Source organism: Diceros bicornis, chromosome 17 (genome assembly GCF_020826845.1).
Source record: "Diceros bicornis minor isolate mBicDic1 chromosome 17, mDicBic1.mat.cur, whole genome shotgun sequence".
NCBI lineage: Eukaryota > Metazoa > Chordata > Mammalia > Perissodactyla > Rhinocerotidae > Diceros > Diceros bicornis.
This window is the reverse complement of record NC_080756.1, coordinates 55,810,817-55,836,399: the sequence shown is the minus strand read 5'-3', so window position 1 is coordinate 55,836,399 and position 25,583 is coordinate 55,810,817. Positions and strand designations below refer to the sequence as shown.

General features: G+C 45.6%; 1 protein-coding gene across 1 annotated transcript in view; it reads right to left on the bottom strand.

Annotated features, from left to right (window-relative positions):
* ANO2 (anoctamin 2) overlaps positions 1-25,583 on the bottom strand; it is a 323,597-nt gene that overhangs the window by 193,703 nt on the left and 104,311 nt on the right. The window contains exon 9 of the mRNA XM_058559006.1: positions 24,118-24,182. Coding sequence (XP_058414989.1) covers positions 24,118-24,182 — 65 coding nt within the window. The remainder of the gene's footprint in view (positions 1-24,117; positions 24,183-25,583) is intronic.

Below are 25,583 nucleotides of genomic sequence, written 5' to 3'. Positions count from 1 at the left end.
GTCGTCACTGTTAAATGAAAATGACCTTCATCTCATAGAGTTTTACAAATATCCATTGAGACAGCATATGAAAAGTGCTTTAAAAACTGTAAAGCAGAATATTCCAGCACAAATTACCGTGGCCTCCTCACTCCACATTCTTCTCAAAAGAAAAGAGGCCAGAGATTAGAATAATAAGAGGTTGAAGAACCATAATGTGTGGGGGTGGCAGAAAAAAATAAACCTTTTTTCTCCATGTGACCAAAAAAAAATGTTCTTTGGTGTTCTTCAACATTCTCAAGGGGAAAGAAAGACCAGCACTATGAGGTGTAATACTCTCACCAACGAAACAGTTACATTTTATGTTGAAATGTTGATAAAGAAATGTCTTGATACAAATCACAGCTTCTATTGAAAGCTCACGGGCAATGTTGGTGTCGCTGTTTTTGAAGAACACCTGATGCCGTGTTAGAAGCTCTGTGAAAGCTGTGGTGGAGCCAGCCCTCCCAGAGAGAGAGCTGCTCTTCACCAAGACACAGGCCCTGCCTGGCCGGAGCTTCTGCAGCCCACGCTCCTACCTCAGTGTTCATCTATGTGAAATCTCAACCGGCTCTGGCTGTTTTTCTTTCAAATTGAAGGTGCATTTCTCACCTTTAAAATAACCCTGTTTGTTCTGTCGCTGGATGTTGCATCTCTTCTTGATGACTTCTCTTTTCCCAAATTTGCTCCCCTCTCATCCATCAAAGAAGATTAAAAGAAATATTTATTGAGCACCTACACTGGTTTTTACATACATAGATGGTTTACTCCCTACTCTACGAGTTAGGAATTATTCTCCCAATTTGCAGATAAGGAAAATAAGCCTCAAAGAAGTTAAATCCCATGTTGAAGGTTCACACCCAGTTAGCTACACGCCTGAATTTGCAACAAAAGTCTACCTATCTTGAGAATCTTTGATCCCTTCCACAGCCCTATTGTTTTACCAATTCTAAACCCTTTCTTTCTACTGCTAATTGTACCTCCCTCCTCTACCACAAGAATATCATTAATGGATAAGAGAATAGGAATAATTGTTTATCACACACACACACACACACACAGAAAAATAAATCCTACAAAACAGGAACAATCTCCATTATCTCATCTTGACCCAAAAGATCACCATGTGTCCATGTGAGTCACATTAAAAATTATGGGAGAATAAAAGTGAAAAATTTCCAAATTGTTTTTCCAACTATTAAGATGTATTATCCTGAGCACCATAAACCATTGGCAATAGATGTTAGCTCAGAGCTCGTCTTCCTCAGCAAAAAGAGGAGGATTAGCATGGATGTTAGCTCAGGGCTGATCTTCCTCACAAAAAAAAAAAAAAAAAAAGCAGCTGTCAAAACTAACGCCATAAATCCGAGTTTGTCAGAATAGTTTTCTCCCTCTAATCTCTTCATGATGGAGCTTCTTTGCCCCCGAGAAAGTACAGTCCCTTAGCGCAGAAACTCTTCCCGTCCAATGTCCTGCCCAGCACCTACTGCAGCCTTTGGTGTGGGGAGCAGTAAATGATTGTAATGAACTGAGGAGCACGGGGTCAACATTTTGACATAAAAGCAGCTGTCAGGGCCGGCCCCGTGGCTTAGTGGTTAAGTGCGCGCGCTCCGCTACTGGCGGCCTGGGTTCGGATCCCCGGCGTGCACCGACACACGGGTTCTCCAGCCATGCTGAGGCTGCGTGCCACATACAGCAATTAGAAGGATGTGCAACTATGATGTACAACTATCTACTGGAGCTTTGGGAAAAGAAAAGGAGGAGGATTGGCAATAGATGTTAGCTCAGAGCCGGTCTTCCTCAGCAAAAAGAGGAGCATTAGCATGGATGTTAGCTCAGGGCTGATCTTCCTCACAAAAAAATAAAAAATAAAAAATAATCAGATGTGGAAACCGACATGAGCTTGGAGGAAATAAAAAAGACATTGGAGTTAAGGAGTTCATAGGTGCCAGTTAGCTGCAGCATGAGGCACCGGCACTAACCAAGAATCCTCAGTGGTGCAGATGACAGAAGGAATGGTCTCCAGGTGAGGTAGTAAGGTGGCAATAATCAGCTAAGGCCTCATTGAGGCTTCAGAGAGAAGTGAAGAGTCAGTTGTTTGTCCTTCACCCCATGTTGAAGATACAGAGAAGGAGACGAGGTCTTAGGGACAAAGGCAACAAGAAAGAGGATAAGAGAAGACAGCAGTGTCCCCTTGTGAACTTGATCCTCTCAAAACCTGGCAAGTGGCAGCATAGGCTGAAGAGATGAGAAGGCTGAAATGCAGCTTGTAAAAGTGGCTCCTAAGTCATCCAAAGGCTCTTTCTCAACAGCTCTTTCTTATTATTTCAGGGCAAATGCATTGCAAACATATGGGTTTGAATGTATCTCGCCACCCCCGTCTTCCTCTCCTCATGCCAGAAAAACACATACCGATTTCAAAATGAAAAGTAAAAAAACAAAAGAATGCCCATGGACCAAAATGTATAGTACGGCTTTAAGCAAGCTTGGAGCACGCTAGGAAAATAAGCTGGTCAACAAACCCAAACAGCAGTGGCACCAGCCCCGTCATCAACATTGACAGCCGGGAAGGGAACTGCAGCGAGGCGGGAGCAGACACGTGGACTAGAAAGAAATGGTCCCCAGACGTCTAACACTTAGACGGGTAAGGCGACCCATCATTTCCTACAGTTTCAAGACTAATTGTGCAGGGGTGATTCCACTTCTGTCCTCAGACTTTACCAAAGGGTTGGTGTCCAGCTGTTCTCCATCTCCACTGGCAATGGAACAAAACAGCTTCCATTAGAGCAGAGGGCATGCAATTTAGACATCAAATGGAACAACCAGTTGTAATGCACTCTCATAACAAAGCATATTAATTGCATGCCTATAAATCAATTTACAAACATTTATTGAGTGCCTACTCTAATAAGGATTGCATTATGTGTCAGACACTAAGCTAGATGATTTTCAAATATTATTACCAATCCTCACAACATACTACAAGACGGCAATTATTAACCACATTTTATAGATCAGGACTGAGACACAGAGAAGTTAAATGAGTTTCCTTAGGTCATAAAGCCAGGAAAATGGTGGACCAGGATCAAACTCAAATTTATCCTATTCTAATTTTTATTCTTTATTTTCTTTAATTTCAGCTAAGTGCTGAAGGGGATTCTTTGTACCTCCCCACAAAAACTAGCACACCATTTTATGCTGAATAAATGTTGAATGAATGAATGATGAATAAATGAATGAAGGAAGGAACAAGCACAAATGATGGGTTCTATCACTAATGTTCTTATACCATATTTAATCATTTGAAATATTCACTTTTTTCCACATATTAATATCTCTGAAATCATAACGCAATTATAATAGGTGGCCTGGCATAATTTAACTGACAATATTCTTTTTCTTTTTTTTAGTATTACATGGAATAAATATGGATCTTACAATAAGCAGACTCTTAGAATCGATGAAATATGATCATCTCAAACCAAGACCAGTTCCACGTGAAAGCATAATGAACAATATGGGATGATAAGTGCCAAATAAGGTAAGTGTCATAGCCCAGACAGAGTGGTCCAAAAACAGTGGGATCAATTTTAGATTTAGAGGCTGACAGAATGTTGATGAGGGTAGGGAAGGGTCATTTGAGGCATCTATCTCAGAAGAGTATTGGTTCCTTAAAGGCAGGAACCTTACTGACATTTTTTTTTTTTTGGCTCCCTAAGTTCCCAGTTCCGCATTATGCAAGAAAGAAAGATGGTGTCTCCCCTCTGGAAGTATCGAAAAGGAAAAGAAAGCCCAGTCCATCTGACACTTCTAGTGATTCCTCTCCAGAGCCAGAGGGTAGAATCAGAGGGACTCTGGAGAACTTCCTAGATCCAGGATTCTATATCTAAAATGGGAAATCCCAATTGGTTGCTCATTTGATAAACTATGGAAACTTACTGTGCATTGACAGCATCAAATCAAGAGCTCACTCAACAGGAGATTTTGTTTATTTCTTTCTCCTTAGTCAAGCTTGTTTCTCCCATTTCCACATTTTTGCTCACTTCCCCTCTCCCCAAACATATACATATATACATACACACAGTTATTTAAAAGTAAATTAATCTCCCTTCTCTATTCTCAATTTAAATAATCTAAAAAGCCCACTTTATTCAGGAGGTACTCCATAGTTTTAGGTAACAGGGACACAGAATGATCACGCACCAAGCAGAGCCTTTAATAAGGAGTTTCTCCAATCCTTCTTCCTTCAAAGTGCTGTCCCAATAGATATGATAATCCAAAAGCAATCCCTGCATCCTAACAGTAATGGGTGAAAATCTGATGAGGAACAAGATATTTACACGATCTCAAAGACTCTCTTCCTAAATTTCTTAATAATTACGAAGGAAAACCAGTAACCTCACAGTGGAGGAATCTGGCACACAGCACCACAACCCAGTGATCAAAGCTAGCATCACCACTAAATGGACACAGTGGTAGCATGGGCCCCCTGTTGTGATTCATTGAAAAGGACGCACATCACTTAAGTAGGATTCCTACTAAATATGCATTACCTGAGTCCAGTCACAACAAAACATCAGAAAACTCAAATTGAGAGACCCTCGACAAAATGTTCCCTTATTCTTCAAAAATGTCAATGTCATGAAAGACAAAGAAAGGATTCCAAATTAAAGGAGATTAAGGAGATATACCAGTTATAAACTGTAATACAGGACACTATTGGAACAATTCACTTTTCTTTTTTTTTTTTTTTGGGTGAAGAAGATCTGCCCTGAGCTAACATCCATTGCCAATCCTCCTCTTTTTCTGCTTGAGAAAGACTAGCCCCGGGCTAACACCTGTGCCAATCTTCCTCTATTTTTTTGCATGTGGGATGCCACCACAGCATGGCTGGTAAGTGGAGTAGGTCTGCACTCAGGTTCCCAACCCACGAACCCAGGCTACCTGGGAGCATGTGGAACATTAACCACTCAGCATGGTGCCAGGCCTGGGACAATTCAAATTTTAATATGGATTGTAGAATAGAGGATGATATTGGAGCAATGTTAAATTTCCTGATTTTGAAAATTGCACTGTAAGAAAAAAAACCTTGTTGTTAGAAAACATACACTGAAGTATTTAGAGGTAAAGAGGCATGATGTCTGCCATCTTCTCTTAAACAGTTTAATAATAATAATATATTCATACATAGAGAGAGAGAGAGAGGAAATGATGGAGCAAATGTGGAAAACATAAACGACTGATGAATCTGAGTGCTGATAATAGGGAGTTCTTTAGATTATTTTTGAAATTTTTCTGTAAATTTGAAATTATTTCAAAATAAAAAGTAAAAAATAAAACCAATTTCTCTTCATTTTATAGGAGTCATTTAGACCATGCCTGGCCTCCAAATAGCAATGTCTGATTTCTTAGACTCCAAAAGCCTTCACAGCAGAAAATGGGGAAATTTCCATTGGCATATCAACCTGTTCAGGCCTTCCTTTGATTTCAGTACAGACTACAAGTGAACAAAGTGAAAGTTGGAAATAATCACCTGAGCATAAAACAATTAGTGCAACCACCACAGAGGGGAAGTTAAGGGCCATTCACGTGGCTGCAGGAGGATCCTTCGCCTGTCAACACACCGGCAGTGAAACTCGGCCAAACCCACTCTCTGCCCTCAGGAATTGCATCTTAAATTAAAGTTACAAGGCCAGGCAGGCAGTAGGGGTTGCATACATTTTGAAGGAGGCTGTGAAAACAGGAATAAAGATGTTTCTGAAAGCAGTCTTGGAGGGGGAAAAGGAAACCTTGATGACTTCGTGAGATATTGGAATAGGTTGAAAGGGAAGGCCAACAGGCATCCTTTCCTGGACAGCTTTCAAAGAAGGGGAAACCATCTAGGAAAATGTTACAATGCATAGAATTTACTTTAAAATACTTCATCATGTGAAGTGTGAGAGTATGTGTCTTACATGACTGAAGCTACAACACAGGTGCCAGCCAAGATAGCCCAGGTGTTCAGCTGGCACTCTATTCAGAAAGAATGGATGGTGCTCATGCTCACAGGTGGCATTTCTGCTCTCCCTACCTCTATCAACAAGCACAGCTTGGTTAATTAGCATAAAGTGTCAGAAATGGATTTTCATGGGTAAAAATAATGGCCTGTTGACTAGCATAGTAAATGTTAGAAAAGGGCTCTCATTTGGTGAAATTAGAAGTATTCAAATAATGTGGACTAGCTATAAATATTTCAGATGTACTCCCTTGCTTATAAAACCCTTGATTATAAACATCCATGGAGGCCTGTAACCCCATCCTAGAGATGATGCCTTAGGCCAAACCCCTGAATGGCCCTGTGTCTGGCTGAGTCTCTGGCTTCTGTTTCCCCGGCACTGGTTATAAAGGTGACAAAGTTCTGTCTCTAGAATTGAGGTGTTTGCCTGGAGTGAATCGTTCATGCAAGGAGATGGTCAGAAAATATAAAAGAACAGTAAGCTGTGACATCCTGAACAGGTTGTATGAGCTATTTCTTTTTTTATGCTTGCTAATATATGTATAAATAAGTGTCACTTATTTCAAAACTTCTTCAGAGGCTACCATCAAAAAAGAATTGTGTATGGCTGAATGGGCTTAGATCAGCTTGCAACAGATGAATGTGGTGTGGTCCTGCATAAACAGAGGGGCAGGAGGCATGATGAGCTGTGGGTAGGCCTATTTGTTAATGATTTCTAACTTAGTTCCATTGAGGTCTGAGGATATACGCCATATGACCTCAACTTTTAAAAATCATTGGAACTTGCTTTAAGGGCTCGAATATAGTCTATCTTGGTAAAGGATCCATGTGCACACGAAAATAATGTGCTTGCTGCAGTTTGGGTGCAGTGTTCTACAAATAGCAATCAGAACAAGTCCATTCATGATGTTGCTCAAGACTACTATATCCTTAGTGATTATCTACTCGCCCATCAATTACTGAGAGAGTTGAAATCACCAAATATACTTATGGATTTGTCTATTTCTCCTTTCTGCTTTGTCAATTTTTGCTCCGTGTATTTTGAAGCTCTGTCATCAGGTATACACACATTTATGATTGTGACATCTTCTTAATGTGTTGGCCCCATTATCAATATAAATATCATCCATGTCTCTGATAATATTCCTTGCCCTAAAGCCTACTTTGTCTGGTATTACTATGGCCACTTCAGCTTTTTCTTGATTAGTGTTTACATGATATATCTTTTTTCTTCCTTTTACTTTTAATCAATCTGTGCCTTTATATTTAAAGTGTGTTTCTAGCAGACAGCATATAGTTGGGTGTTCCTTTTTTATTCAGTCTAACGATTTCTGCCTCTTAACTTTGCTATTTAGTCCATTTATACTTAATGTAATTACCAGTATGGACAGGTTTAAGTCAACCATCTTGCTATTTTATTTTGGACTGGTTCAGAGCAACTATAGGGCTAACCTCATTCAGACATTGCCTGCCTGTTGTCTAATGTCTGAAAACAGTTATTACATATATTTGAACTATGTTTCTAGTTGTTTACAGCAGACAAGCTAGTCCTATACCAGATACTCCATCATGACCAGATGTAGACATAGGCAATCTGTATTTAAAAGCTTCTCAGGTGATTCTGATGTGCTGCTAGAATTGGGAACTATTGCTTTAACTCAAGGGTCACAAGTTTAAATGAGTAGGGGAAAGGCACATAGTGGAAATGTGAGCTGCTGGATATAAGATGATAGGGAGTCTTGGGAGCTATGGGAAACTAGAGAGCATAGGTTCCAACTGAAAATATTCACATCTAATGTTTCTAAAACATCTTTTGGACAAAATAAAATCTGGCTGAAATCTTCCCTGGGTCCCCCAATTTGCAACATTTGTGAATCTTCTCTAGTGTCAATGTACCTCTTAAAATGGGGTACCATTCCAGAATTGAGCACCATCCTCCACAGTGGACTGGCAGCTCAAGGTTGGTGGTGACACCATAATTACTCACAATTTGTACCTCTTGAATTCGTTACTTCAGTGTAAAACAAGTTCATGTTTTGGAAACAAACTGAGAGCTCATGTTTAGCTGTGGTCAACTCAGTATCGCCCTTCATTTCTCTCACACAAATGCCTGCCAGACCAGGTTCTCTTGGTCCTGCACTATTTTAACTGACTTTACATTGATCACTGTTAAATTTCACCTTGTTGATTTTGGTTCAGGGTTCCTTCTTGTTGAAACATTTTGAACCTTGATTCTGTTACCCTTCAAGGTAACTACTGTACCCAGATGTGTACCAATGGAAATCTGATAAGCAGGCCTCCCCTTCTCAAGGACCCAGAGCCAGTGACTACACATCAATCAGTGCTGCCTTTGTTCTTTGTAATGTCTACCCCCAGGGGATCAGGGAACAGAAAGAGATGAAGCACAAATAAGTAAACCTGGCTCTTAGAAAGTATCATGGCAAAATGCCAGGGTGATGGTGAATTTGCAGTCTGCATGAGAATTTTGTATAAAAGTTCCAATGAATACTCCTGTTGCTCATTTCCAGAGGTAACAGGTAATGTTGAAAATAGAGCAGTTGGCCACCTTAGGGCAAAGCTTTGAGGTCTAGATTCCTGCTTGGCTTTCACTCAGAAGCCCCAGCTCTGCCGCTGACTAGCTGTGTGGCCTTGGGCTACTGGGTTGTCTTCCCTGAGCCTCAGTGTCCTCATCTGAGGTCTTCCTCTCCAAGAAGCTTTGCTTCTCTCACCGTGGCACCCTTTCTCCGCTGAAGACCCAGCCTATGTCCCATTTCCATAAGGCCTTGCTTTGCCCTGGCTGTGACATAATTCTGGGTAAAGTAGCTCAGGGAACTTCCTCTATCCTTTCAATAGCATTCTTCAAGTCTGATCCTCCCTGTCTCCTACTTAAAATCCTTCCATATCACTTGAGCTAAGCATTTAAGTCTGGCTTCATGATCTGATGCCTGCCTACCTCTCCTGCTTCACATCTCATCCCACCCTCATATCTATTCTTCATCTCAGCCATACTCAGCTCCTGGCAAACCCGTGAATGACTGCTTTTTCACGACTTCATGCCTTAATTCATGCTGTTCTCCCTGCCTGGAGTGCCCAACCCCCTCTTCTATACCCAAATTACATCAAGTCATTATCCATAACTCAGCTCAGTCATTCCATCTTCCAGAAGGCCTCCTCTGACTGATTCAGGAGCCCCTCTTTTGTACCTCTTAGGGCGTGCTGCACATATTCTGTCTGAGCATTCATCATGCATTGGTATGTATTAGTTGACTTATCTTTTCTCCAAGTTGACTATAAGCTCCTTGAGGACCAGGGTTTTTCATTACCACTGCCCAGGACAGTTCCCACTACAGCACAGGTGCTCATTGAATCACTGCGTAGATTGAATGATGAGTGAATCAATGAGTGAGCAAGTCACAGAACACAGGTGGTTGCCCACCTCCCCACTAGAGGGGTCGGGACTACAAGCTGAGCCCTTGTCCCAGCATCCTGAGCTCAGGCTCACGCTCCTGCGACTCTGTGCCACAGCAGGATTCTAAATGCCAGACACCCCAATGTGACTCCCCAGGCCATTCACTCAGCTCTCCACCCTCTTTCCAAATCTCCTCCCCAAGAACAACTAGGAAATCTTCTCTCTTCTCCTCTCACAACCAAGGAGGAGCCACATTCTCAGATGCACTGCCAAAGAGAGATGCTCTGGTGCCCAAATCCAAGAAGTCAGGGAAGCCTCCTGGAAAAACACCAGTCAGAAAATCCATCCCTAGCCAGCCCTCACCAGGCCTCTCTCCTGCTGAGTTTGCTCACTCTTGAAGTCTACAACCCACTAGCTGTTTACGTTCCTAACCCTGAGTTCAGGGGCATCTGCAATTTAATTTGTGCCATGGATAGACAAGGCTGTTCTCTGTTAGAGTTGCAAGAGCATAAACAACCTTCCAGGCTGAACTCTGTGTGGCATTCCTCAGCACCACTCCTACCCTGGGCCTCTAAATACCTTCTATCACTTTCCAAGGTCACCTCCAGCAGCACCAGATGGGGGTAACTTGTCCCCCAGTCTGGAGGACGTCACTAGGAGGGAACAGATATAGAGTAGCTGGGATGGATTGGTAAGGAAAGTAGATGAAAAGAAAAAGGATGAAGGCTGAAGGTTATTGGAGGAGAGAGCAGGAGAAAGTTCAAGGGGACCAGAGAGGCTTAGAGGATACACACAGCTGTGAAGCCTGCAGATAAATGCCTCAGTCCCTGGGAGGGTGTGAGAAGGGCTAAGGAGCAGCCTCAGGGGAGCCGCGATGAGCTCTGAAACACCTTGCCAGGAGTCCAGCTCTGAATGAATGGTAAACAGAGTTGGCTGGGCACACACACCCCCACCTCCACCCACAGAAAAGGAGAAAGAGAAGTAGAGCAATGTGACCTCAGTCCTTCAGAATTCCTCTTGCAGACTCTGTCTGCTTCTATCACCACCCTCCTTCCTGCTGAAAGCATCTTCACCTACATAGAATCATGCCAACACCCTCCTGCCCATGCCCGGGACTCTGAGGATTAAAGGCCCGCACCAATGGAAGGGTAAAGGACAGCAAAGAGAATTCTGGGCATGTTCCCAGCCCACTCACTGTGGGAAGCCCACCTTGCATCTCATCCGTCCTCACTGCTCACTGGTCCTGCCGGGCAGATCACTGGAAATTATTGTCACCTTTCACAGACAGAGCACCGCTTTGCCTTTCTGCCCCATGTCATGTTCATCACCTGTTGTCTGCCTACAAGGGACACAGCATTGGTTTATGTTACTGGACATGTAGATAAGAGCCCCAGTTACCATGGAGAACAAAGCCCTGAAGGCAGCATCCCATGGCAACAAGGCAGAGGGGCCCTTCCACTCCTCTTACACACACACACACACACACACACGCACATTACTCCAATGCACCAACCCCACCAAGACAACTCAAAGCCATTTGGAGCAGTAGTCCCCAGGCTGGGCCTCCGGGCCTTCCTGGAGAGTCAGCCTTCATGCCAGGTCCCCTGCCATGCAGCTGCCATCCACCCTCCAGGCCAGCAGCCCCTGAGATACCACGCAGACTTTTCCACTTGTCTAAAGCTTCTTAAGTGCCTCTGATATACAACATGTGTCCCAACAGGAAAACACACAGTCATCAACTCTACAAAATGCTCCAGATGTGATCAAAGCCAAGAGCCAAAAGCAATGAGAGATGGCGGTGTCTGGGAAGGGGAAGAGGTGGAGGGAGAGGAGACAGAAATCCAGGGATGTGGGGGCAGGGGTGCCCCAGGCAGTGGTGAGTTCACTGGACAGAGTCCTGGGTCTCAATCCCTAGTTCAATTCGCCTCCTTGTGAGACCTTGAGTCTTGGCCCCAGACCAACTTCAGGCTTGAGATTTTATCCTGTAGAGCCCAGAAAATTGCCCCTGGAAGAGATATTATAGATCACCTGGCCTAACCCCCTTATTGTTAAGTGAGGAAGGTAACAGGTGAGCCAACCTGCCTGGAGCATCATCCACCACCTCTAATCCCACACATCCTCTACCTCCCAGCTCTGTCTGCATCAAATGTCAGCAGGTTATAGAGGCACAAATTAAAGACTCCTTATTTAGAAGTGGCCTCAGACATGACTCCTCTGTCCCTCTGCCTCGTTGGTTCTGTCACAGGATTTTCATTCCTTTTTTATAAAGTGAGAGGATGGCTTTCAAGGACCCCCAGATCTAAAATTCTTAAGTCCCTACTATCTATGGCAACACCCCCCTAAGGAACCAGGTCTGTTTTATTCTAAAAAATCCTAGAGTCCCTGTAGCATCCCATCTGAAGGTCTGACCACGTTCATCCACTATCCCCTACCATTGTCTTGGAATCCCTTCCAGGAAGCAGCCCATGTGTCTCACCAACACACTTTTCCATCCCCAAAGTGTCAAAAACCAGTTAAGACGATGGGCTCTGGAGTGGCAGTGCCTGAGACTTGGAACAAGTGACTTATCTACTCTGTGCTGCAGTGCCCTCAACTTGAAAATGGGAATAATGATCACGTCAACCTCACAGGGTTACCGTGAAGATTTGACCAGATCCTGCACACAAAGGGCATGTGAAACTGGGACGTGGTGAGTGTGAGGCAAGCGCCATGTTAGTGGTGGTCATCAGCATGCCCATTGGGACATCCACCACCGGTGAACAGAGAGAGAGGGTTCCCAGCCACTGTTACAATCTAGTGAAACCTCTGGGTAGTTAGGATGCAGAGGGCTGAGGATAAAGAGAAAAGAGACTCTGGGCTCAGAGTCACACTGCCCAGAATGCCCACAAGACCTCTTGGAAGGACAGAGGACATCCAGGAGGACAAGCCATTCTTCTCCCCAGAACCCCCACCTCGCCCTTCCATCCTGTTTGGCAGAAACATACAGTCTCAGCTCCCTTCTAGTGCCCCATGCAGAAGAGCCTCAGGTCTTTTAAAAGTAAAAGCCAACCATGTCAGGTCAGCAATGTCCACATATATGCACCCACATAAGCCAAACCCTTCAAGGACGTACTCTTGTCCTTAGAACAAAGCACCAAATCCTCAACCGACCTATGAGATCCTCCAGAACCTGGCCCCTGCTTCACCCCAGCCTGGTCCCCTGTCACTCCCTCCACTGTAGACCTAATGCTCCAGCACCCCAGGCCCCCTCTTCCAGAGCTGGGGCAGTGGACATAGCAGCAAAGAGAAATGACTCTGGAGCCAGACTTGGGAGTTCAAATCTTACCTCTTTCTTACTAACTGTGTGACCTTGGGTGACTTAACAATCTCTTTGTGTCTCATTTCCTCATCTGTAAAATTAGGATAATAGCATCTATCTCAAAGAGTTGTTGGGAGTTAGCAAAAGCAAAGGGCTGAAACAGTGCCTGGCACACAGGAAGTACCATGTAGTTTTAGCTACTGTCATTATTCTGCTCATCTTTGCCTGGCTCATCTTTGCTTTCACTCATGCATCAAATCTTAGTTCCTCAGGGAGGCCTTCTCCAACTAGGCTGGATTGTCCTCTAACTGTACTCCCATTACACTCCATACCCCTCTATGGTAACCCATGTCACACTTACAATTAACTGTACATTATCTGTCTTCCCTACTAGGCCATAAGCTCTATGAGATCAGACTAGGGTGGACCACAGGTCCAGATAGTCCTGGGACAGTCCTGGTTTATACCTGTCGTCTCAGTGAGGTAGGTTAGATTGTTGTCCAGCAAATATCAACTCCTCTCCCCTTAAGAAAAAGTATACTTTCCAGCAATATGGATTTGTGCTTGGCCATTTGACTTCTTTGGCCAAAGGAACACTAACAGATGTGATGGCAGCAACGCCTTAAGAGGCACTGAGTGTTTCCATTTCTTTCCTGTGCTCTTGTGATTGACCATGGCAGGAACATGCCCCAGGTCACTTCCGATCTAAGGAGAATGTGCAGATCTGTGGAGACCTGAACACAATCTGAAGACTAGAGCCAAGCCCAGCCACCCTTCATCCCGAAGCAGAGCTTTTCCACTCAACCTACAGACACATGAGCAAGAAACATACATGACTGTCATTGTTAGCTGCTGACTTTGGGGTGGTTTGTTATGCAGCATTATTGTGACAATAGCAGACTAGTATACTCAGCACAATTATTAATAGTGCTCACTTTCACTCTCAAAAAAGTTGTCCTAGTTAGATGATAAATTATTTAATTACCCAAGGTCAGTCCATGCTACCTTTTTCATCACTTTAACTTCAGCACCTAAAATAGCGCCCAGCACAGAAGAAGAATCAATAAATATGCTGGGTTAAATTGAGCTGAATTACACGTTTTCTGAAATCTCTTTCCCAAAACATTGAGTCTTCTTGCCAACTAGATGGTAAAAGGTCCGAGTCTGGGGGCTCTGTCTTCTATTTCTTTCACATTATCCCCATAGAGATGCTTCTGGCAGGCTGCTGGATCATCAGAGGGCTTAACCTCACCATTCACAGATGTTAAACCTTCAGAGAAGGACTAGTATATTCAAAGGGGGATACAATCCCACAGGACTTGACAGAGAGGGGAACTAGAGCATGGGGTGAGCATGGAGGATGAGCAAATGTGAAAGAGGATGAACCCCAACAAGAGGAATCTGCATGAGGCATTAAGTGGAGCTCCCAGGGGGTTGAGAGGCCCCATGTGGGGCAAAGGGACACCCTTAATATATGGCTAATTCACTTCTCTCCACTAAGCAGCTATCTTCCTGCCCAAAGCTGAGGATTGGGCAGAATATCAGCTTAAGGAAATACTGCCATTTTGTTAGAATTGATAATAGCTGGAAACTAAGCCATTGCCCTTACCCTCCTCCAAAATGCCCAAATAAAAAGCTCAAAATCCCAGTCCTCCATTCCCCTCTCTGTCTCTCTTGACTATGTTCAGTTGAATGTGGATTCTATGAAAGAAACCAACGAGGCCGAGCCAACAACCTTGAGGCCTGAGCCCTCGAGGAGGGTTTACTGAGTCCCTTCGATGGGCTGGGTGACTCAGGCTGAGAGCCACAATCTCTCCACATCTGAGTCAACCATTCTGCCAGGGGCAGACAGCAATCCTTGGCAGTTACCCAATGACTCCTTGAGATAATCCCAAGAAGGTACTAGAGGACAGCAGTCTCCCAGGCGGGGATCTTAAAGTTTTTTGTTTTGTTTTGTTTTCTTGCTTATGTCTGTGACTTCTAGACCCACAAAATGCTGTGGTTTTCCATTTCTAAAACAGAGGCATGTGCCTGTGCAAGAAGCCTGGGAGTGCCGGGTAATTAAATTTAGCTATCTTGCGGTTGTTGTTGTAACGTGTGTTCCGCCGATGTTACTCAATGTGTTAAGACATTTTCTGTTTATGTTGGTTACATACCCATGTGGTGTAGGTGGAGAACACCACTCGGGAATATCATTAGCAGGAATGGGGAGCTCAGGAGCTCCACAGACAAGTGGTGAAACAGTGGCTCATGGGATCAAACAGTTGGGCCGTGTCCATGGCAATTCATCCACATGCTGTCCTCTCCCTCCTTCTAGGACAAGGTCACCCCTCAGACCTACCTGAGGTCCTTGACTCCCACAGACAGGACTGCACCTGCTATTACTAGCCTAGAGAGTTGTGGAGGAGACGCAAATATTCCCCTCTGTCAGGGAGAGGTACGGCACAAGGTCCAACAGGGCTGAATGACTTGCCCAAAGTTTCCCAAGAGAAAGAGTGAGTGAAAACTGAACCTCCACACGTCCACTCTCATGTCACAGCTAGAAGCAGTCCTGAAACCCTCGCAAGTTCTGTTTTGCCACCTGCCTGGATTCCAGAGAAACTACTTGACAGTATCTCCTTTTGGTCCCCATTGTCACCTTCTTTCTGGACTTTCTTCCCCCACCCTGTCTCAAATATTATCTCCAATCACTTCCTGAGGCCCAGTGCTCTCTTCTCAGCCCATCTTCAGCCACAGTCCACTCTTGGGTCTCTCTTTCTTTCAGTATCTCCTGACCAAGAATGCTTCAATCTGAATCTTGTGAATCTCCCAACCATATTTCTTCTCTCCTTCAAATCTCTGCTTTCTACTCAAAACTCATCTACCCCATAAGTCTCATTTTTCTTTCATCAACCACACTAAAGCTAGTTAATAACCCCTTCAAAATCTTTCACTGCTTGCCCTAACACTTCTCTGTACAGCTCTGTGCATTAGTTACCTCTTGGTACTGCTCCACAGCTCTGTGACCACCTTCGGAAGTGTTCTATTGTGCGCACCTGTGTCCCATCATTACACTTCAAGCTTCCCGTTTCCTCCCTTCTTTTAGCTTTGACACCACACCCATGAAAAAGCTCTGTATCCAGTGGACCTTGATGTAGGAACCAACCCATGTGTTGTTAACAGACTCTAAGCTCTACTTTAAGAAAAATCTTTGATGGTCTGGATTTCTTGTGACCTCCCAAAACAAGCCAGGAGAACAAAATGCAGCTCTTCACGGCAAAGGCGCCTGCCGTGTCGCACTCTGGTCCCATCTCTGAGGCCTCCTGAGCTCAGAAACACCATTTCACTCTCACTGGGGAAAAAAAAAGATATTTCCACGACAAAGCAGACCCTCCACAAATCCCCCTCTAACAGGAGGCAGACTCCGGGACAGGCTGTGCAAGAGTCTCACCCGGTGCACAGTGCTGACCTGCACGGTGTCTGGTTGCCAAACCTGTGACTGAGACAGAGCAGAAAATTGGAGTCTCCGATGGCAAAAGCAAGAAGTGACAGCTGACAACCTGACAGCATGTAAGAAGTCAGAAAAAAGGGACTATAAATATTGAAATGCAATGTCAAAAACGTGGCATTCTTGGGTCGCTTAACAAAGGCACGAATAACTCTATCCAGCTCAACAGGCCCTGAGAGTGACCTGTCACTCCTGCTAAGCACAGAGAAATGTTCATAAGGATGACCCCATCGTAAAGCAGGGGTTGACTACAGTTGGTGAGCTCCACTGACCAGCAGACCACCCTAGTTTTCCCTCAGAGATTGCCAATTGAAGGGATTAACACTAGACAACTGGAAACCTAGCTTGCCTGACATCCAGCTGGATGGAGCTCTGTCACCTTCAGCCTCAGAGGACAAAGGAAAAAATATAGTTTCTGGAGTCAGACAGGCCTGGGGTTGAATCCCAGATGGGCTGGCTTTGTGGCTTTTGAGGAGCTTCTCATCTCACCGAGTTCAGTATCCCCATCCGTAAGATGGAGGTGAGAATAGCCACTTTGCAGGGCTGCTGGGAGGCACAGAGCACGCACGTGCCAAGTGCGTGTTACAGGGCATTGATTTACAATAAAAAACATAATCCTATGATTATAAAATATTTGTCAAAACTCATTAGCTAAAGAACTACATAAAATTCTGCTAGTTTAGCGAGTATTATAATTTTCCCCAAGGGAGCAGATAAATAATAGCTTTATTTAACCAAACCTACGTCCCTCACCACACTATTTGTGTCACACTGTATCAGAATCCTCACAATAATATTGTGGGGCAAGTAGGACAAGTGTCAGGATCCCTATTCCATAGCTGAGGAAACTGAGGCTCAACAGAGAATGGCTTGCCCAAATGTTACATCAACCAGAAACACAGCTGGAGCTAAAACTGAGTTCCTTTCGTTCTTAGCCCACTGCTCCCAGTCTAAAGGAACGTCTCTAGGCAGGGGCCTCGGGATTTGATAAACACGTGCACAGTCACTCAATCTGTCTTTTAATTTAAGAAGTGACGACCTCGCTCCTCCTCCATTTTCTTCCTGGAGTAGGGAGCTCTTATTTGTTTAAGTCTGTCTTCCTGTGGATGCCTCTCCAAATCTTGGATCACATTATTTTTCCTTCCCCGAAATATTTCCAGCCTGGCTGAGTTTTTCTTTAGTCTCATGACAACCTGAGGTGGACATATGAGGTTTTGCCATGATTTGGTAAATTCCTAAGTGATGCGATCCTAAAATATTTTCTGAGAATTTCCGGGGTCTGTGGGTGCCACAACACATCACATAGATGTTTCTAGAAAGAGTTACAGTCACCCCCAACAATCTTTCCCAGATGATATCGCCAAGCCCGTCATTACAGACGACTAGTTTAGGGGTTGATTTCCCCCATCATCTTTTCCATATGTTGTTTTTCTACAGCCTCACAGTTACATTTTGAAAATTTTCTCCATCAGTTTGTCCCTTCATTTCCCAGAAAAGCCCAGTCGTCATCTACAAGCTTGGAGATTTGACTTTGAACTTAAGCTCCTCGAGAATGGGGTCATGCTTAATTCATCTCCAAATCCCCAGCAACAGCATCTGACACATGGTCAGTGCAAAATAAAGTATATGTGTTGGCTTAACTACATCAGGTGAGGTGTGCAGAAGGACCCCGCTCTGAGTTTCCCAGGCCAGTGAGTCCCAAAGAGGACGATCATGATGATGAGGCTGTTTGAAGAGCCTGTGTCACATGAGGACATGCAGAAAGGTCCAGGAGTGTTTTGTGTGAAGGAAAGAAAGCTTAGGTATGTGAGAACTATTATGGACACAATAGCTGTTTTCAAATATTTAAAAAACTGACCTACACAACAGGGTACTCTTGTTCTGTGGAGCTCCCGAGAGCAGAACTGGAATCAAAAGGAGGGAAATCAGCAGAGTTCTTGCTCTAGCTCCATGACTAGAAATGTGACTAGAAATGTCCAATGGACAAATAGGCTGCCCCTGAGGCAAAGTACACCTACTACAGGAAAAGTCATGAAGAGGCCAGGCATTTGCTAGATAAGTATGCGGTGAGAGAAGTTTTCATCCCTTCATTTCAGGGCCAGGCACTGAGGTGACTGACCTCTAAGCTCACTCCACCTCTGTGATGTCATGGTTTGGTCCCAGGGGTTCTGGATAACTGAGAATTTATTGCACACAAGGGCCAAGGGGACATGAAATATACAGTTTATCATATAGTTTTAGACTAAAATCACCTTGCCTTCCTCATTGGGAAATAGGACATGACATAAGGGAATCAAGGAGGCAATGAGCTGGGGAATCAAACAGCTCATGCCTTCCCAACTCTGCCCGTGGAATTCTGGGCGGCCATGGGGAACGTGTGCAGCCTCCTGGTGACTTAGGATCCACCATCTGTACCATATGGCTGATGCTACAGGAAGGAAGATTAAAAGTTTGATCTAAAACAGGAGCCACCATCCATGGAAGGCTGTTCTGAGGCTTGGCACGCCACCCTCACGAGACCGAGACAGCTTTTGGGTGCAGTCTTGGGCTGGAGCTGAGAGCACCGTACTCCAGCTGCTGGTCCACTGGCCAGCCACAGGCCAACTGCCTTCCCCAGGAGGGTGCAAACCGGAGGAAAGTGGCGCTCAGTGGGGGAAGCAGGAGAAAGGAGAGTGGGATAGAGCCTTTTCACAGCTAGACTTAATAAACAGCCTGACATTTCCTGATCTGGAAGATGGGCCAGAATATAACAGCAAGAACATTATTATCCTTGTTCCTGTCTTGCTTCAACCAGCTACTGCCTGCTTTTCTCTGTCTACTCTGTTCTCATACTCTCAGAGGTAAAAGGAAAATATTCTCAGGCTCATGAGATATTATTTATTTCCAGCCTGCAAAATGCTTCCCAGCTCAATCCAATACTTCAAACGCCGAGACCTGTACAAATATCAACGTGCTAGTCCCACACTCCATCTCTCCTTAGCCTCCTCTCTTGGATCTAGCCCCACCTCCTTCCAACCCTGGATTCTCTGCTAGCTTATAGGGCAGAGCAAGGGGCATGGGCCAGGCTGGCATAGAATCCATACAGATGAGATTTGCAAGTCAAGTTCTTGACCTGACTACTCCCAGTCAACAGTCAGGAAAGATTGGCTTTGGGTCAGTGTGATTTCTGGCCATCAATAGTGGGCTAAACAACAAATCCATATAGAGGGCAGCCCAGGCTGGTGATGAAGACACATTTGAGACCTTTAACCTCAGCCCTTCAGAAAGCAACATTTCTAATTCAAGTGCCACCTCTTCCAGGAAGTCTTCCCTTATTCTGCTAATAGCAATTACTCTTCATCTGTTCTCCTGTACTATCATGTTGGTACTTACCTTATAGTCCTTAAAAGCCCTCACTTTATCCCGCCTTGCACATGTCTGTCTCCCTACATAGCTGTTGGATCCTTAAGGGCACAAACTCCATCTTATTCATTGCTGCACCTCCCCGTGTCGCCAAGCACAGAGTCTTGCTCACTGCAAGCGTCAGTAAATGTTTATTGCGTTGAGCTGAACTGCCCTTATAAATCCCAAGGGAAGATCAAGGAGGAGGCATCGGACTCAGGAAATAATTAATCACAGGTTGATCAACATTTTTTCCTCTCCATTCCCTCCCCCAAACCAGCTGTGGCCAGTCCTTCTTAGCCTGGCCTGCTGAGAAGCGTCCTAAGAAAGAATGTGGCTTCCTCTGTCTCTCTCCTGGAGGGATTTGGATGGGTCACATTTCAGGATGGTACAAGTGGGGCCCAGAGATGGAAAGGGATGGATTAAATCACACAGCCTTCTCATGGCCATCCTGGAGAACTCTGACAGGAACAAGGACCTCTGCCTTGCAGTAGGAGGAGGGAAAGCCAGTCCTGGGATGTCAGGGTTCTGGACAAGCTCTCCACAGGTGGGGCTGGAGAGGGCTGGGAAGCTAAGATGGTAGAGATGTGTAGCAAGGTGGCAGCCACTCTTGCCATCCACAGATGATGTCCAAAGGCTCCTGAGATGGTACGACCCCATGGACATCACTCTTGGGTCACTGTGGAAGTGTTCACATCTCAAAGCAGGGCATTTCTAAGAGAAGTCCAGAGTTGCCACATGGATGGGCTTCAGGCCCAGGTCCTGATTTTTACGAAGCCTCGACCATGAAGTGGGTGGTCCTGAAAGAGGTGGGACTGAGTAATAGCCATTCGCCCCTCTCCAGACTGTAATGCTGATGTGGTATAGTGAATGCTGCCCCTGCGTTATGCCTTGGTGAGTTCCCCAAAGTCAACGGGCCACAATCTCCCTGAGCCTAGTAGACTTCTGGACCCCTCTCTTCTTCATGCTGTCATACGTAGGCAGTGGCAGATGCTAAAATATTAAATTTTTGTACATCAACTTCAGCAAAGTATAGTTAGGAGCTAAATCGAACTCAGATGTTTAAAGCCTATTGTTTTGTCTCATGCATACCAAAACCTCCAAGCTAAGAAAATTAGCCTGTGAGCAGACATTAATTTTAGTGAAGACAGGTCATGGCCCTAACACTGGATCACACCTGTATAGATCCAAAGGCCCCAAACCCCCAGGTTCCCCAGAAAATAAAGGCTAGTTCCTGCCTTGAGGTTGGGGTGTTAACCCAGAGCAGGGCAGGCAGAAATCTACTCCTCTGGCTGTAAGGACCGTTGTATGGCTTCTAAGGGACTAGAAGAGCCATTTCTCTCCAACTAAGACATCATTTCCCCCATTGTTTTAGTCACAAACTGTTTCTCCCGGGGCACAAGTGCTGCTAGCTGGAAGTTCCTGGAAGAATCTACTGTAAGTGGGGTCCCTGCTGGATACCTCCCTGGGGAACTTTCCAGTCAACACACGCACATACACACACACACACGCACACACACACACACACACACACACACACACACACACACACACACACGCAGCTCAGGCCTGCAGGCCCCGAGGCTTCTAGAGCAAAGGCAAGATCCAGGGTGAAGAGCCTGTTGGGCTGGGAGAGACCCATCAGCAGTCTCGCAGTGCAGCCTGCTGGGCACGAATGCTGGTGCAGCGGAGAAGGCCGGGCGAGGGGTGTGGGGAAGAGTCTAGCCTACCCTCTGTCCACTTTCAACACCTGGGAAAGGAACCTCTAACCCCAAATCTCAAGTTTAAGCTTAAAGGCCTGCAGAAGGAGAAGAATAGCTAGTCCTGGGGCTTTCAGAATGCAAACAGATCTCCCACCCCCGCTGAGCTCTCAACTGCTCAATGCTGTAGAATGTTCCAAATGAGTGGCGTAGGAAGGAGCACTAGGGATCCATAGGTGGATCAGAAGCTCAGCGCTAAAAATGAGGCACTGAATGCCTAAAGAAATAGGCAGGAAATACCTCTACCAGGCCTCTGTGTGAATTATATTCTCCCTGTATAAGACTCCCCTGCTTCTGTTGATCTTTCCACACAGACCATACAGGTGTAATTTTTACGTAAGGCACAAAGAGGGTACAATTCACATTAGTAAGTAGTAATGGAACGACACTGTGACAGTAGGGAGCCAGTGACAGCTCAGGGAAGGTGGCCACGGGCTGGGCTCTGTGGGCTGAGTCACCCTGACAGGTGGCAGCAGGAAAGATGGAAAAGAAGTGGTGGAAGAGAGAAATGGGGCTGAGGAAGCACCCCTGGCCTTGGTGTCAAACCAGAGACTGGGAAGTGGGAGAGAGGGCAGATGGTGACGAGGAGGAAGGAGCTGACTCTGTCAGCACCAGAAAAAGCGAGATGGGCCATTTGGAAGGCAATGTGAAGTGAGTTTAGGGGGAGCAGCTGGGTGTGGGTTGGCTGTTCTCCACACCCTCCACCCCAGGTTTCTTTACCAGCCCTCCAGGTGCCTTTCCTTGGTTTCCCTGTCTCTGTTACCCACCTATGCTCATAACGCCCCTGCCCCTTCCCTCTCCCCACTACTGTCACTTTCTCTTTCCAGCAGCATCTCGAGGTCAGAGAGCTCCTTGTACCCCTGGGTAGACAACAGCCCCCCACTCCCCACACACATGCTACCCAGTGTCCCTTCCCCTCCAGCCAGTGTCTGAGAGATGCTGGAGGCTGCAGCCTTCCCCACTCCCAGCCCAGCCACTGGCCTTGCCCAGGGGCTGTGGGAGCTCCTGAGCCATCTGATCTGGGAGGAACAGTGGACAGCCTCCAGCTCCACAGCACACTGTGCCCCGTCTAGACAGATTGGAGCTCTCTGTGCTCAGGAACCACCAGACCCCAGAGCAGGGCTCTGCTCCAAAGGCAATTCTTCCCCTGCAGGTGAGGCTGCTTTGGTGGCCAAAACTGAATGCATATTGGAGCCATTTCCCACATAGCTGGCGGCCAGTCACCTGAAGTCTCTGGGGAAAAGACAGGGCTCTCTGGAAGGGAGAATTTTTATTTTTTAATCATATTTAAAAAAAATGAATGAGTAGTTGGAGAAAACAGGCGACAGAGTGGGTGGCCACTTGAGATGCAGAGAAGAAGATCAAAGCCCGCCAAGCATGGAGGAAGCAGCCTTGGTGTGGCCCAGAGAACAGTCTAGGTGGCCTGTCCCTCGTAAAAGCCAGCCAGGGAATGGGAGGTGCTGGGTCAGGGGGCCTCCGTCACAGGCACTCCATGGCCCTGCTCCCTGACCCGAGCGCTTCAGTTAATGGTCTTCAGCTGGAACAAACACCTGCTGTCAAGAGACGTCCAACCGAGCTCCCAGTTCCCTGGGAGGGCCGGCCATCACATCTCTGTGTGGGAGGAGAACCTGCCCAAACTGTGGCCCCCAAGCTGCTTTCTTCTTCCATGAAGAAGCTGGAATTTCTCCCTCTGGACTCAATCCTTCTGGCTGCTGCCCCTCTCACAATCCCAGCCCACGGCAATCAGCCAGGAACACTCTCTGTGTTTGCTGGCTGATTAATTAGCTCACTAGAAGAGCCACAAGTGACTGTGTGGCAGTGAGTCCCTTATGTCAGTCATGGGGCCGAAAATCCCCATCTTTTCCAAATGAGCATGCTTTACCAAATTTCCTCACAGATCCCTCAGTTCAGCCTCCCAATTTCGACTACCAGGATCCTGAAGACCAAAGAGGCAATGTGACTTGCCCAAAGAAATAATAGCCCCTAGTGGCCTGGCCTGGATGAGAACCCAGTCTCCAGACTCTCAGCACAGTGCTTTCCCACTTCACAGTGTTGCCTCCCAACATTCCAGCTGGGAAGGAGGTTGGGCTCTAAGATCCCATCGAGTTTCTAAAGTCATCAATCCCTTTTAGATTAGTCAGACCTACTGCACTCTAATAAGTTCTTTAAAAGGACTTTTTATCAATGTTCTGTAGAAGCTGGGGAAATTCCCAAGACAACAGGACATCATTTTAGGGGCAGGACTGAAGAAAAGGATTTCAGGACCCAGTCTCTGCTCTGTTCTAATTTGGAGAAGCCATGAAAAACCCACATTCTCTCTCAGACCAGCCAGCTTATTCCTCATGTGATTTGCCAGGTCTCTCCTTCGCTTGGGCAAAACTTGGCCACTTGGACATAACCCAAAGATCTGCTTCACCTAGATCCTTCTCTAGGACAAACTCGAAGGACAATATAGGAGAGATAACTCCATTCACCCCACTCTCCATAAAAGAGCAGGCAGGGGAAGAGTGATCATAGTGCTGAAGACCTCAAGATAGAAGTCATAGTACATCACTCTACATCATCTGCTGCCCCACACAGCCCCCATTCCCCTCGCCTCTCCTTGAGCTGCTTCCCCATCTGTAAGACATGGAGCAGGGGTATCATACAACCTAGAAAAGCAGATCCCTCTGCTTAGTCAATAGACTGCCAGGGGCCAAGAGGGTCGACAGATATCTTTCTGTATTTGTATCTCTAGGGTCCTCCCAAGAGTCCCCTCCCACATCTTACCTGATGAGGTCAATAGGTTGAAACTTATAAAACACTCCATAGCGTGCCCATTCTTGATACAGCAGCTAAAAAGGAAAAATAGGGAAATAGATTAGAGGTGGAAGGGGCAACTGTTCACCTTTTTTGGTCTATCCTAGCAAGTCAAAATTTAATCCTCAAAGCCCAGCTTCTAGAAAATTCTCATGAGACATCCACAAGGGAGGTGTCTAAAGGCAGGAGGCTATAGAAGCTGACTTCTCCTTCCTCAAATAATAAAGGTGACCTTTATCATACTCCACGGCAGTGCTACGCCTAGTAATCATAACCCTGCCTTCTTTATTCCCTTATCTTGCTTAGTCCAGCTTAATCCAGCAAAATGAGCCCTGGAATTCATTTATTCACTCATTTAACAAGTATTTATTGAACATCTACTATGTGCCAGACACTGTCCAGACACTGGATACCGCAGTAAACCAAACAAAGTCACTGCTGTCATGGAGCTTACACCCTGGTGTCTGGAGACAAGTACAAACACACAAACATATAAGACATATAAATGCCATGAAGAAGAATACATCAAGGTAAGGGAGCAGAGTATGAAAGAGGGGTCAGGGGGATGCTATTTTAGATAGGATGGCAAGGGAAGGCCTCTCTGAGAAAGTGACATTTGAGCTAAGACCTGAAGGAAGTAGGGGAGTGTTCCAGGCAGAAGAACACTCTTCCTGTGCAAAGGCCCTGAGGAAAGTGTATGTGTCCTAGGAAGAAGAAGGAAGCAGTATGGCTGGGGCAGAGCATGGGGAGAATAATGGGAGATAAAGTCAGACAGTACTGGGGTGGCCAGATCATTCACGGGCTGGTAGGCCATGCTAAAATTTTTGGACTTTGAAGGAAGCCCTTAGGAGGTTTGCAGCAGTGGGGGAGAAATGATCGGCTTTAGATTAGAGATAGCTCACTGTGGCTGCTGTGTGGAGAACACTCTGAGAGCTAGCATAGGAGTAAGGAGGCTATTGTAATGGTCCAGGGAAGAGTTGATGGTGGCTTGAATCAAGGACATAGTGGGAAAAGTAGTGAGAAGTGGTTGATTCTGCTTATACTTTAAAGGTAAAGACAATCAGATTTACTGTTGGATTGGATGTAGGGTGAGAGAAAATGAGAACATGGCCTGAGCAACTGAGTAAATGGTGATTCCATTTACTGAAATGGGGAAGACCATGGGAAGACCAGGTTAAAAAGGGTGGAACCAACAGTTCCGTTTGGGATGTGTTCATTTGAGATGACTTTAGGCATCCATGTGGGGATACTGAGTTAGCAGCTGGATATAGAAGTCTGGAGTTCAGAGGAGAGTCCAGACTGGAGATGTAAATTGGGGAGTTATCAGAGAAGACACGATTTGTAAAGTCATTAAACTAAGGATGCAATTGCCAAGAAAGAGAGAGTAGGAAGAGGTGAAGCCTGACGTCTGGGCCCTGGGTGCTCCAACGTTTAAA